The 15717-nt window shown below is 40.1% G+C and overlaps 1 protein-coding gene across 3 annotated transcripts in view; it reads right to left on the bottom strand.

Moving 5' to 3' along the window:
* Positions 1–15717, bottom strand: part of Usf3 (upstream transcription factor family member 3) — a 70008-nt gene that overhangs the window by 24661 nt on the left and 29630 nt on the right. For 2 of the 3 annotated variants that reach the window (XM_076548866.1, XM_076548868.1), the window contains exons 2-4: positions 5081–5198; positions 3429–3493; positions 1267–1295 (exon numbers count right to left, since the gene is read on the bottom strand). In XM_076548866.1, coding sequence (XP_076404981.1) covers positions 1267–1295; positions 3429–3475 — 76 coding nt within the window. In that variant the 5' untranslated portion in view covers positions 3476–3493; positions 5081–5198. Of the gene's footprint in view, positions 1–1266; positions 1296–3428; positions 3494–5071; positions 5199–15717 lie in introns of all 3 variants that reach the window. The other variant, XM_076548867.1, reaches the window with a different exon arrangement.

Raw genomic sequence — 15717 nt, 5'->3', positions numbered from 1 at the left:
AAGATGCTGAAAGTAAAAACATGCCTAAGGGCTAGAGAGATGGCTCAGCAGTGGGGAGCATGTATTGATCTTCCAGAAGACCAGATCCAGTTCCTAGCACTCCTGTTAGATGGCTCACAACCACCTGCAATTCCAGCTCCTAGGGGATCTAAACCACTGTGGGCACCTTCTCTCTCTCTCTCTCTCTCTCTCTCTCTCTCTCTCTCTCTCTCTCTCTCTCTCTCTCTCTCACACACACACACACACACACACACACACACACTACTCTTGGCTATCTCTTAAGGTCTTCCTTTTTAATAACTGATTTCTAGGCTTTTAAGTGTGGTTTACTTTATTAATTTTCTAGCAATAGTACTCATTGTTATCTAAGAGTGAATTTCAAAGGTGATAAACTCATCTCACCAGTGTTCAATGTATCTTTCTGGATAAACTCTCCCAAAAGATCCTCTATGTATACCTATAGTTATGGATATAGATTAACAGAAAACAATTTTTTTTTTTTGGTTTTTCGAGACAGGGTTTCTCTGCGTAGCTTTGCGCCTTTCCTGGGACTCACTTGGTAGTCCAGGCTGGCCTCGAACTCACAGAGATCTGCCTGGCTCTGCCTCCTGAGTGTAAGAAAGCAATTTTTAATTTTTTTCCTGAATGTAGAATGCAGTCTCTGATTAAAAATAAAATGTTTCAAAGTGAAAATGAATACAAAATGAATATTGTACATTTATCTGAGGTTGTCCTGTACTTCTAACATTAGAGATAAGATCATGTTGATTTTTATACATTTGTTTCTATAATAGAAGTCTGTACAGTTTAGGATTGTCCACATGCACCAGGTGTAGCGGCACAAGCCTGTAATGCCAGCACTCAGGAGGAAGAGGCAGGTGGATCTCTGTGAGTTCCAGGCCAGCCTGGGTCACACAGGCAGACTTTATCTCCGAAGGAAGACTGCCACACTCAAAGAGCCCACGGCTCATCTCTTCCTTCCTCGGGGAGCTGCCCCTCTATAACCTTTATTCTCCCAGCGTCCTGAGGGAAGCCCTTCCAACTCTAGCCCCCCAAATAGTCTAATATCATAACAAAAACAAAGTAGGCTACAAATCAGATATTACCCAGTCAGCTCCATGAAGCTCTGGGAATATTTTGTCAATAAAGAAAAAAAAGGTTGCCCTTTCTGAAATATAACAAATAATTCCATGTTTGCAACATGAAAAGGTGCATAATCAGCCATAGCATAAGTAATTCCAGCAGAGTTTAAGTTGTGGTACCCACCTGCATTGTGTGTCTCCCGATTCTTCTTTCTGAAACAGAAGCGCACAGACAGGTAACGTGAACATAATAAAAAAGAATCTTTACTCTCATAACCATTAAAATGAGTATTATGAAACTCTCTTTGTTGCAGCAATAAAGAACCATCCAAAGAAAAGAAAATTGGTTCATATCATGGTATAAGAACCTTAATGCAGATAATCTCAATAGATATTATAGTGATATATTGTGTACCCTAATAAACTTGCCAGAGCATCAGAGGACAGAGCCAGCCACTAGATTAGACATAGAGACCAGGCAGGGGTGGCGCACACCTTTAATCCCAGTACTGAGAAGCACACGCCTTAAATCTGGGAAGTGACATGGCTGGACAGAGAAAGGTATGTAAGGCTCCAGGAAACTGGAACTAAAGCAGTTCAGCTGAGAGCCTTTCGGCTGAGGACTCAGAGGCTTTCAGTCTGAGGAAACAGGATTGGCTTGGGAGCTGGCGAGGTGAGGAAGCTGTGGCTTGCTCTGCTTCTACGATCTTTCAGCTTTCACCTCAATATCTGGCTCTGGGTTTTTTTATTAAAAGACTATTTAAGATTTGAACAAGATATAATTTCAGGAAGTAAGAACAATTCTCTCCCTATACCCAGAAACCACATGTGAGAACAGACTCAATCCCTGAAAAGCTTCACTATCTAAAACTGTAACTTCCCTGTGATGTGCCGGGGAGGCTCTGGCACCTCAGCAGGAGCGGGGAGGAGACCGAGCAAGTGCAGGGCAGCGTCTCGATTCCCAGCGAGGGGATGCAGGACGACAGCACTTAGTGTCAGTGCATCTGAGTCATCTTTCCTTCTGTGCACTCAGGTCATCCAAACTCCTACCTTTCCTGAAAATTTCCACTAAAGACACTGACTTTCCCTTTTTCTTAATTACCCAACACATCAGCTTTCCCCAGTTTGGGAAGAAAAGAGAATATAGTAGTTTCAACCTAATTAAAAACAGTGGCCACACAATTCTAGGCAGACATTGCCTAAAATGCTAGAAACTCAGGAAAGGGGTTGTAAGAAAATAAAAGTAATGCTATGTATATTGTCTTAATGGATTATAATGTTATAAATTAAATACAATCGAAATGTTTCAGGATGCCAGTGAAAATGTCCTTAGAAAGCAAACATGTAACATAGATTTGAGATAATGTCTTAAGATTATTATTATTATTATTATTATTATTTTATAGCCCAACCGCAGTTTTCCCTTCCTCCTCTCTTCCCAGTCCCTCCCCTCACCTCCCCTCTGCTCACCCCCATCCACCCCTCCTCCGTTTCTATTCAGAAAAGGGCAGACCTCCCATAGATAGCAACCAAACATGGCATATTAAGTAAGACTAAGTACCTCCCCTCCTACCAAAGCTGGGCGAGGTGACCCAGTATAAGGAGTAGGGTTCCAAAAGCTGGCTGTGTCAGAGACAGCCCTCACTCCCACTGAAGACCAAGCTACACAACTGCTGTGGATACCACTCTATATAAATAAAACACTGATGGCCAGTGACCAGGCAGGAAGTATAGGCGGGACAAAGAGAGAGGAGAATTGGGGAAACAGGAAGAAGGAGGAGAGACACTGCAGCCACCGCCAGGACAAGCAGTATGTGAAGACGCTGGTAAGCCACCAGCCATGTGGCAAGGTATAGATTTATAGAAATGGGTTAATTTAAGATATAAGAACAGTTAGCAAGAAGCCTGCCGTGGCCATACAGTTTATAAGTGATATAAGCGTCTGAGTGATTATTTTATAAGTGGATTGTGGGACTGCGGGGCTTGGGGAACCTGGAGAGAAGCCCTCCAGCAACACACAACTGTCACATGTATGCAGAGGGTCTAGGTCAGTCTGATGCAGCCTCCCTGGCTGTCAGTTCAGTCTCTGTGAGCCTCTTGTGACTGCTTTGCTTCATCTACTGATGACCATTCTTACCTGTCACACTGCTGAGAAAATAAGGACGGGCAAATTTGATCCATGTATCTCTTTTAGTAAATCTGTTTCTACCCATCCACACATATTTTGGAGATTAATTATTTTCTAGGCATCCAAATGCAAGTTCACTAAGGACTGTTTAGCAAACTGGGAGCTAATTCTGTGTCTTACCTGCCTACATGGTATTATTTGAGGCTGTGGATACACACCTGTGCTGCTTCTTCATCGGCGTCTCATGCTCTGTCATTTCTGGCATGGTGACAGTGATGGGAACCTACAAAGGGATAAAAAGACAGATACACCAAGACACTTAGTCATTCCAGAGTGTGGAGAAATCAAATGGCAAATTCCATTTTAATTCCAAAAAGCCAAACAAACAGATAAACAAAAACAAACAAACAAACAAACAACAACAACAAAAACACTTGACCAGGTGTTGTAGATTAAAAGGGTTTAAGAAAATAGGATACATGCTTGAAATCCCAGTACTAGGAAGATTGAGGCAGGAGGATCATGAGGTTAGGGCCAGCCTGGGCTGCATGGCAAGTGTCAGACTAGCCTGGGCTTCACAGTAAGATCTCACTGCTAAAGTGCTTGGCCAGCATGAACTGTAAAAAAACACTGCCAGAGGACTCTCCAGAAACCACAAAGGACAGACACTAGTACAAGCAGCAGATGTAAATCATGGTGAGGCTTTCTCTAGCTGCCAGGTGCCAGCAGTCGCAATGGAGACTTACTACAATGTGGGTGTGAAAACTCTACCGATATTTAAAACATGAAGACAGTGGATTTTCCTCATTCTGTCTCCATTCTTTTTCCTCTTCCCCCTCTCTATTTTCAGACAGGATCTCACTATATAGACCAGGGATGGTCTCAAAACTTGTAATCCTCCTGTCTCAGCTACCCAAGTGTTGGGGTTATGGGCATACATCACTACCCGGCTGAAAACAGATGTCCTATAGGGAAATATTCATAAAGGGAAAAGGCCTGGAAGCAGAAACATTAATACATGAAAGTGCAGGTATGCAAGGTCAGCAATAGTACGGTGACTTCTTTTGGTCCTCTCTGACTTTTCCAGAGTTTGATAATGAAAATGTTAATGCTTAACTCCCAGGAACTGGCAACCAACCTTCCAAAAGAGGCTGTCAAGCCAGGGTGCTTGTTGGGCTACAGGGAAGGAGTTACAAACGCAACTCCCCCTTTTTCTTCTGGGAAGGGAAAGGAGGTACTGAGTCTAGAGGTGAACTCACAAAGCAGGAGTTTAAAACCGGATTGTGCCACTTCCTAGCTTTCTGGTTGTGGGCAAACTGTTTAACCCCTTTAGAGTCTCAGTTGTTTTATCTCCATAACCAGGTTGTTTTGAGAAGGGGATGAAATAATGCAAGGAAGACCCAACACCATGGTGCCTGGCAGCAACAGGGATCAGGAATGTCAGCTCTGAGATATTTCAGAGCAAGCATCCACCCTTGAAAGGAGGGAAGGCAGACAAGGGACAGACAGATGTCCTGACTGATGTGGCCTGTGGAGAATGTGTAGTGGAAACCAGCCAGAGGGCTCAGTGGGTAACAGTGCTCCCAGGCCTGAAGACCTGAGTTCCACCCCAAGACCCACGCAGTAGAGAGAGGAACCAACCCCTTCAGGCTCTTTTCTGACCTCCACACAAGTGTCACAGGCGCACACACACCACAAAAAAAAAAAAAAAAAAGCATTACAGTTTTCTTTTTTCAAAAACAACTCACTCCAGCAGCCTGTTCCTGTTCCACCTTCTCCTTACAGACAACCACTCACCGTGGGTCACCACCTAACAGCGGTGTGGGACAGTCAGCACGTAAGGACACAAACAACCCATCACCTTTCTCACCCAAGGGCTCGCAGAGTTTCTTCACTTTGGATTCCTGGCTTCCAGCTCCTCCTCTTTCTGGTTCCAGTCTATCATCTTCTGCCAGAAGATGGTCTCTATGGGGTATGTTTTCTTCTTACTGTAAAAAAGAAAAGCCCATGAGTGTTTACAGGCACCAGGGATGCATGAGATGAAGCTGGCAGCCAATGGCATGCAGGCAGGTTTGAGAGGCAAGAAAGATGAGCCTGACTGCTCTCCACCACTGGAGAACATGGGAATGTAATTGCTCTCAAAAGCCTTTTTCCAATGGGCAACTATGTTCTATCCTACAAACGGGGGTCTTACAGGCAGGGGAGGGCATGTGGACATCCTCTCTTCTATTCTGTTTGCTCATGGTCCCTTGGGCCCTTATTACTCATGGATCTCCGAAGACCTCCATGCTATGTCTAATATTAAGACCAGCCCTCAATTCTAAAATTACCTTTCCATTTCCTTTTTCCCTTATGTAAAATTTTATTTCTTCTCTACATGTGCATGAATGGGCATTGTGTGGTGTGTGTTCACATGTGTGTGGGCACATATGTGTGTGTGAGTGTGCAGGCACAAGGACATCCACAGGTGTCGCCAGTTGTTTTGATTGCCCTCTACTTTATTCTTTTTGAGGCAATGACTCTCAGTTGAACTCAGAGCTTGCTGTCAACATGGCTAGTCTCCTTAGGCAGCTTGTTCTGGGGACCCCACCTCTACCTCCAGAGGCTAGAATTGCAGGTGAGAAACCTCCTGGTATTTATGGAGTTTGGGGATCCGAACTCTGGTCCTCTTGCTTCCACAGCAAGCACATTAAGTGCTAAGCCATTTCCCTGCCCCATTCTTTTTTGTAGGAGTGACTGAAAACTTGCTCAGAGCTAGGAAACAGGCTGAAGACCTGTGCATGTGTATGCAACAACATACTTCACAGCTTCATCCCAGACTGGCAAATGACGAGCTGTAGGGGGGCCTAGGATCCTAGATCTTCTAGGATGACACCCCTTTCACCTTTCCTTTCTTCTCTATGCTTAGATAGTCTAAGAAACTTAGCTCTATTTTAGGGTAATGTTTCCCAGAAATAGATAATAAGAACTATCCAGAGGGCACCAGTGCTTTCTATCTGTGAGTTTCATGTCTGTGAGTTCACAGGTAAGAGAGAACATATGGGATTCATGTTTCTGAGCCAAGGTTTACCTTACTTAAAATGTTTTACAGTTCCATTCATTTGCTGTACACTTCATAACTTCATTTTTCTTTAACAACTGAATAAAACTCTATCATGTGTGTGTGTGTGTGTGTGTGTGTGTGTGTATTACAGCATCCATTCATCTGTTGATGGACATCTAGGCTGATTCCAATTCCTTGAGCAACAATAAACATGGATGGGCAAGTGTCTCTATAATAATAGCATATATAATCCTTTGGGTTTATGCCCAAGAATGGGTCAGACATATATAAAAAGCCTATTTTTAGTTAGTTCTTTTCTTGTGTGTTTGTGTGTGCACATGAGTGTGTAGGTGTACCCAAGTGTGGAGGCCACAGAAGGACACCAGGTGACTTCCTCTATCACTCGCTCTCCATTTGGTTGCCCCCTTCCATAGCTTTCTATCTTGTCTTCTTGCTCTGGCTAGGATTTTGGGAGCAATACTAAATAAGAATGAAGAAGGAAGACATTCTTACTGTTCCTGATTGTAATGGAAATGCTATTCAAGGGAGTGTATGCTATTACAACCACTATGGAAATCAATGTGGAGCTTCTCAAAACACCTAAAAATATTTTTTGTTTAGGGCTGGGGAAGTGGCTCAGGGGCAAAGTGTCTGTTGTGCAAACATAAGCAGCCAAGTTCAGATCCTCAGCACCCAGACATGTGCTGCTATCCACCCAAGGCTGGATAGCAGCACATATCTGTAATCCCAGAATGTATGGATGGAGACAGGCAGATCCCAGAGGCTCACGGGTCAAAGTCCAGCCAAAACAAGCTCCAGGTTCATTGAGAGACCCTATCTTTAAAAAAATTAAAATAAGAGTTGGGCATGGTGGTGCATGCCTTTATATATCATATATATATATATGTGTGTGTGTGTGTGTGTGTGTGTGTGTGTGTGTGTGTGTGTGTTATATAACATCTATCATACATATGTTATATAATATATATCATATGTGTGTTATATAATATATATCATTATATATTATATATCATAAAAATGATATCTTTAAAAATTATAGCCAGGTGTGGTGGTGTACGCTTTAATCCCAGCACTCAGGAGGCAGAGGCAGGCGGATCTCTGCAAGGCCACCGTGGTCTACAAAGGGAGTTCCAGAACAGTGAGGGCTACACAGAGAAACTGTCTGGGGAAACAAAACAAAACAAAATGAAATTAAAATAAGGTCAAGAGCAATGGAGGAAGATACTCAAGGTCAACCTCTGGTCTTCATATGTGCATGCACAGGTAAGTGTACATGTCCACATATACACAGACACAAACCCATATACATACGTACATACATACATACATACATACATACATCAGACACATATGTACACATGCACACAAAAAGATCTAAAAGGGATATAGGTTGGAAAGGAGTAATTAAATTATTCCTATTTGTAGATGACATAATTCTATACTTAAAACCCCATGGAGTTCACACACACACACACACACACACACACACACACACACACACACACACACACCTTTAGAAAAAACAGCAGAATACAAAATCTTTGGTATGGTGGCACATGGATGTAATCACAGCACTGAGGAGGTTGAGGCAGGAGGGTCATGAATTCCAGGTCAGCTGGAGTTACACAGTGAGCTCCTGTCAGAGACAGAAGTGAGGGGTCAGAGGTTGATGCTGGTGCTTCCTTCTTGGCTCTTGCTTGTGAGACAGACACTGGCTGACTAGCAGGCCCCAGGAGTACTCCTGTCTCTTCCCCCAGCACAACACTGGAATTACAGGGATGTGTTCCATGCCAAGCTTTTACATGGTGCTTGTGACATGAACTTGGGCCCTCACATGTGGCAAGCACTTTACTGACAGAACCAGCTCTCCACCCTCCAAAATTACATTCCTGATGTTAAAAAATAACCAGAATAAAAGACTACATTATCATAATCTTTGTCTACTGACCAATAAACCTACTAATGAAGACATGGCTTTTCTTCTCTTTTTGGCACTGGGGTCAAATAACTCAGGGCCTTAGACCACCGAGTCACACACACAGTCACACACAAAATATTTTAATACAATATTTATATGAGTAAATAAACATACTCCTTAAAATAGTTAAAGCGCCATGAATTTTTAAAGATAAATGCTAAAATATTATATTAATAATCTATGAGTAATTATATCTGTGTGGAAAGAAACAATTATTGGGAAAGTAGTCAAACCCAGTGGTTCACACACGGTGGTCGGTCCTTACATCTCCTCCATCAAATCACTCTGTCTAGGGCCTTTTTCCCCTTGAGGAAAAACTCACACACTAATTCCAACAGCTTAAGTACACCATTCAGTGAGCTTTGATAGATGTACACACTTCTGTGAACCAATCCCCATCAAACTACAGACATTATCACCAGACAAAGTTCTTTCTTGGCCTTTCCTAGTCAATCCCTTCCCAGTTTTAGAAGTAATCACTGTCCTGTTTCCTCTTCTCGACTTTATATAGATGCATTAGCTGGAATTCTCTTGGGGCAAGCTTACACTCGGCTGAATATAAATGTATATACTTTCTTCCAGGAGTCTGCTCCTTTTTCTCACTAAGGATGAACCTAGAACACTAGCTGTTTTTCCATTTTTCTGTTGACGGACTGCCACTTTGTCCATGAAGTGCCACCGGCACAAATTACAAACACCATGAGGATAGACAGTCACTAGACAGTCAGCTGAGCATTCTGTGCTGGTCAATGGTGTCTGGACAGTTTCTTACCTAGCAGATGACATATTAGTTACACGGTTTGTTTGTTTGTTTGTTTGTTTTTCTCAAAGAAAGCCCAGGTAATTCTGGTGGGTGGAAGACTACCTTTGCATATATATATAATTACATAGTATTATAATTACATAGTATTAATTATAATCATTATTGGTTTGGCAATTCTTGTTTTATCCATAAAATGTTGATTGTTATCAATGACAAATATTAGAAATTGATATGACACAGGCCTTAGAAAAAGTTACTACTGATAATATGCAAGCCCTACAAATAATTACTAAAGGAAATAATGCAATTTTGACTGATAAGTTACAAGCCTTAGAAACACTTATTAAAACAGGTAATAGACATATTCAGACACAGACAGAGGAATTTAAAGGAGAACCAACCTCACCATTACATTATGAAATTAGAGAGGAACAGCCCAAGGTTATCAAAAATCCAACCTTAATTAATCCAGTCACCATACAGGAACAACCACCAAGTGACAGGTATCACCAAGGCTATGGAAGAGCTCACTAGATTCCTGTGGAAGGGTTAGATTTGAGGAGATTTAAGGAAGCAATAGTCTCACATGGTATGCACTCACCTTTTGTGAGGCAGATGTTAAATTCATGGACAACTAGTAACAGAATTATCCCACAAGACTGAGAAGACTTGGTTACAGCAGTATTGGAACCTGGTCCTCAATTACAGTGGAAGACCTGGTGGTAAGATGAGGCTAGGACAATTGAACAATGAATTAGGGCTAGAGGTACTGAAATTTTCCAAGACCAACTTGTTGGAGAGGGCAATTATGTTGATGTACAAAGACAATCTATATATGATGAACACACCTTGGTTCTATGCCATACAGCAGTTTTGAATGTTTGGGACAGAGTTGAAGAAGTTGAAAAGAGAATTGAGTCATTTACTAAAGCTACACAGGGCCCAAAAGAAACCTTCACTGATTTTTTTTTTTTTTTTTTTTTTGTAAAAATTGATTTCAGCTGTAAATAAAGGAACACTAAATCCAGAAGCTAGACAAATACTAAGTAAATCTTTGGCTTTTGAAAATGGTAATTCACAATGCAAAAGGGTAATTGGACATTTAAAGGCAAGATCCACACCCATAGAGGAATGGATCTGAGATATAGTTAATATTGAATTTCATAATCATGAGATTTGGATAGTAGAGGTGATTTCTAAAGGCTTGAAGAAAAATCAAAACGTCAGATGTCTTAATTGTGGCAAACAACGTCACCTAAAAAGGGATTGTAGGCAGATTACTCCTAGAAACAATGTTTTTTAAAAAGATAATCCAAAAGAAAAGGCCCCTGCCTTCTGGAGTATGCAGAAGGTGCAGCAAAGGCTGACACTGGACCAATGAATGTAGATCAACAATGGACAGACAAGATAACCCTTTGCCAACAGGAAAAACCTTGGGGAGGCCTCTCGCAGGCCCTCATGTCAAATTTGGTTCAATAATTCCCTGTCACCATGGGGGAAACTCCTTCACAGAGCAATTAAAGGACCTAATGCCTATTGTTAAAAACCATACTGCTCTGGATGATAGAACAGCTTTAGAAGATAAAACAAAAATTTCAGGAGAAACCATAAAACAAATATTTTGGCAAACTTCTATAAGTGATCCAAGTTAAAAGTCAAAAGACCAAAGTTAAAAATACAAAAAAATGGCATTGTAATTGAGGGTTTAATAGATATAGGAACAGATGTAACAATACTTGCACCAGGATCTTGGCATCCAAATTGGCCTCTTCAGGAGGTGAATGTTCAACTTTGAGGGATTGAAACTTTATCTCAGATAAAACAAAGCACAAGATGGATCAAATGTATAGGGCCAGAAGAACAGAGAGAAAAATTAAAGCCAGATGTGGCGAACACTGCAATGAATTTATGGGGACATGATTTGTTACAGCAATGGAATACCCAGATTAACATTTCTCCAATCTCAGAAACAAACCATAAACTAACATATGTTTCTGGGAAAAATATTAAAAGGTAGTATAAAGAACAGCCACCAACCATTCAGGTTGTACATAAACAGGACACAACAGCTGCTGATCTTTCAAAAGTACCAACAGCCCTAACTTTAAAATGGTCAACTGACAGACCTGTCTGGATACAACAATGACCTTTGACATTAGAAGAATTACAGGCCTTAGAACAGCTGGTACAGGAGCAGCTAAATGCTCAACATACTGAAGAATCAACCAGTCCTTGGAATTCTCCTATATTTGTTATTGAAAAGAAATCTGGAAAATGGAGAATGTTAACAGACTTGAGAGCCATAAATAAAGTAACTCAGCTGATGGGCTCTCCACAGCCTTGAATTCCCCTGCCTTCTCTATTACCTAAAGGATGGTCTATTATAATTATTGATTTAAAAGACTGTTTCTACATTATACCTCTATAAGAACAGGACAGAAAAAAATTTGCCTTCACAGTGCCTACTTATAATAATTCTCAGACCGTTAAAAAAGATCAGTGGGCAATTCTCCCACAAGGGATGTTAAACAGCCCCACCCTGTGCCTGTATTCTGTACAACACCATGATTTGTAAACAGTTTCCACAATCTATAATTTACCATGATATGGACGATACTTTACTAGCTGATTCAAATGTAGATACCTTATTGAGAAAAATGTTTAAAGAAGTAAAGAAAATTTTGCTTTATTGGGGATTACAAATTGATCCTGAAAAAATACAAAGAAGAGATTCTATTAATTACCTAGGATATAAGGTAGATTTACAAAAAATTCAACCACAGGAAGTACAAATCAGGAGAAATCAATTACAAACTCTAAATGATTTTCAAAAATTGCTGGGAGATATTAACTGGCTATGGCCCACAACTGGATTGATAACTCAAGAACTAAATAATTTATTTCAAATTACTTATTACAAGGTGATAAGGACTTAAATAGTCCAAGAAAATTATCAGCTGAAGCTGAGAGAGAATTGGCTTTGGTAGAAAAGAAATTAAAGGATGCACATGTTGATCACTTGGATCCAGAGCTTGATTGTATCCTGGTCATACTACCTTCTACAAATTCCCCTACAGGAATTCTAATGCAGAGAGAAGATAATATCTTAGAATGGATATTTTTTACCACACAAACAAAGCAAAGAATTAAAGACCTATGCAGAAAAAGTTTCTGAATTGATTCTGAAAGGAAAACTGAAACTTTGTCAGTTACCAGGAATAGACCCAGCAGAAATTGTGGTACCTTTTACTAATGCTGAAATTTCCTCTTTATGGGCAGAAAATGAAAATTGGCAAAGAGCTTGTAGTAATTTTTTGGGGAGAGATTAATAAAAAAAAAAGATCCAAAGCAAGAGACTTCAATTTATAAAAGGAACCAATTGGGTCCTTCCTCAAATTGTATGGGAACACCAATTTCTGGAGGCCCTACATTCTATACTGATGCAAACAAATCAGGAAAGGCAGGTTATAAGTCAGGAAATTTAAGTAAAGTGGCTCAAAGCACTTATGATTCTGTTCAAAAGTCAGAATTATATGCTATTTTCATGCTACTATTAGATTTTTCCAGAACCTCTTAATATAGTTACTGACTCTCAATACAGAGAAAGAGTTGTTTTACCTACTGGAACTGCTGAACTTATTCCAGACCATTCAGAAATGACTTTATTTATTCAATTACAAGAAATAATAAGTAATAGAAATCATCCCCTATATAGGGGGATGTGATATATATATATATATATATATCACATCTGTAGTGAGAAGTAAAGAAAGTTTTACCTCGATGGGGACTACAAATTGCCCCTGAAAAAATACAAAGAGGAGATCCTATTAATTACTTAGGGCATAAGATAAATTGACAAAAAACTAGACGGCAAAAGGTACAGCTCAGGAGAGATAGATTGTGGACTGTTTAATGATTTTCAAAAATTGTTAGGAAGCATTTCCAACTTACAGACCATCATCGGAATACCAAACGACAGACTAGTAAATTTGGACAATACCCTAAAAGGAGACAAGGACTTAAGTAGTCCAAGAGAATTATCAGCTGAAGCTGAGAAGGAATTGGCTCAAGTAGAAAAGAAAATAGCAGAGGTGCATGTGGATCATATGAATCCAGAACTTAACTGCATTCTGGTCATATTCCCCTCCAGATACGCCTCCACAGGGATTTTGATGCAGAGGAAAGATATTATATTGGAATGGATATTTCTACCATGTAAACCGAGTAAGAAGTTAAAGATTTATGTGGGAAAGATCTCCGATTTGATTCTAAAAGGAAAATTAAGACTTCGTCAGTTGATAGGAATGGACCCAGCAGAAATTATAGTATCTTAACTAATGAAGAAATTTCCTCTTGACAGAAAGATAATGAATACTGGCAAGGAGCCTGCAGTAACTTTTTGGAAAGATGAACCATTGTTATGCCAAAAGCAAGAGAATAGAATCCATAAAAAGAACTGAATGGGTCATTCCTCACATTGTACAGCAAAAACCAATCTCTGGAGTCCCCACATTCTATACTGATGCAAATAAATCAGGAAAGGCAGGTTATAAATCAGGAGACTTAAGTAAAGTGGTTCAAAGTCCATACAACTCTGTACAAAAAGCATAACTGTATGTCATTCTTATGGTACTGATGGACTTCACAGAACCCCTCAATAGAGTCACTGATTCTCAATATGCAGAGAGAGTTGTCTTACATATTGAAACTGTTGAATTTATTCCTGATACCACAGAATTAACTTCACTATTTTTATAATTATAGGAAATCATCAGAAATAGGGAACATCATATATATATATATATATTTATATATATATATAAACACATCTGATCTCATACAGGTCTGCCAGGTCCTCTCGCACAAAGTAATGTTGACACTGATCAATTATTAATAGGTAACATGCTAGAACTCTCAGAATTTCATAAGAAACACCATGTAAACAGCAAAGATTTGAAAAAAGGACTTTTCTATCACTTGGCAACAAGCCAAGGAAATGGTAAAAAAATGTCCTACTTGTTCCTTCCATAACCATACTCTATTACCTGCAGGAAGCAATCTAAAAGGTATACAAAGAAATGAAATTTGGCAGGTGGATGTGTTTCATTTTGCAGAATTTGGAAGATTAAACTATGTATACCATACCATTGACAGCTATTCAGGATTTCAATGGGCAGCTCCTATGAGTTCTGAAAAGGCTGACTCTGTAATTATACACCTATTAGAAGGTTACAGCCACCATGAGAATACCTGTACAAATTAAAACTGATGATGCTCCAGCATGTCTCAAATAAAATGAGACAGTTTTTTGCTTATTACAATATAAAGCATGTTACAGGTATACCACACAACCCCACAGACCAAGAAGTTATAGAAACATCCAATCGAACTTTAAAGTCTATGATAAATAAACAGAAAGTGCTGTGAATGACTGATTGATAAAGTACTGATTGGCCAGTAGCCAGGCAGGATGTACAGGCGGGACAAGGAGAGAAGAGAATTCTGGGAAGTGGAAGGATGAGGCAGAGTGAGATGCTGCCAGCCACTGACATGAGAAACATAAGATACCGGTAAGCCATGAGGCAAGGAATAGATTTATAGAAATGGGTTGATTTAAGATATAAGAACAGTTAGCAAGAAGCCTGCCACGGCCATACAGTTTATAAGTAATATAAATCTCTGTGTGTTTGATTGGGCCTGAGCAGCTGTGGGACTGTCCAGGCTGCCAGCTGTCTCTATCTACTCTCACAAGACTCCCAAAAGTATCTTTCATCCTTCTGTTTTGCGGGTAATTATTATATCCTTCTGAGGTCTTTGATGTAGTTGAAGACTAGATAGTTATAATTTCCTTGGTCCTGATAAAAGATAAGTAAGATATGAAACCTTAGACTCACACATATAGGATAAAATATCTTTAATTTTGCCAAATACAAATAGACTAGATATTATAGACTAGATATTATAACTGTGATTCTTGTTTGATAACTTGTTATATGTAATTTTACTATGTGAAAGTTAAAAAAGGGGGGGGAATCTATGGATGGTTGACTGATAAAGTGCTGACTGGCCAGTAGACAGGCAGGAAGTATAGGCGGGACAAGAAGAGAGGAGAATTCTGGGAAGTGGAAGGCTTAGGTGGAGAGACACGGCCAGCCATTGCCAGGAGAAGCATGATGTAAGACACCAGTATGCCATGGTATAGATTTATTGAAATGGGTTGATTTAAGATATAAGAAGAGATAGCAAGAAGCCTGCCACAGCCATACAGTTTATAGGTAACATAAGCCTGTGTGTTTACTTGGGGGATGCTAGTGGAAGAGATTTGTCCCGACTGCCAGCAGGCCAGGACACAGAAAAATGCCAGCTACAAGAAAGAGGTAACAATGACTCCTAGAAATAAATTACATAATGCTTTATTAACCTTGAATTTTCTCAGTGCTGATGAGAAAGGGACAATAGCAAGAAGCTGTTCCAGTTTCTTACTTGATGATCTCTGGACTCCAGTTCTGTGATGGTCCTATACCATTAGCTGAGCAGTGAGTTAGAACAGGGAACTGGGAAGAGAAAAGCTTGTGGTGCATGAGAACTTATTTCTTTGGAATTAGGGACAAGGCAAAGATCAGGGTCCTGTCTGTGTGCACAAGGAGAAGCACAGGCAGGTGGGTCTGGAGTGAGGCACATGGAAAGCTCTGCTGGAAA

The sequence above is a fragment of the Peromyscus maniculatus genome, chromosome 12 (genome assembly GCF_049852395.1).
Source record: "Peromyscus maniculatus bairdii isolate BWxNUB_F1_BW_parent chromosome 12, HU_Pman_BW_mat_3.1, whole genome shotgun sequence".
Lineage (NCBI taxonomy): Eukaryota > Metazoa > Chordata > Mammalia > Rodentia > Cricetidae > Peromyscus > Peromyscus maniculatus.
Note: the sequence above shows the minus strand (reverse complement) of the source record. Positions and strands in the feature narration are given on the sequence as shown.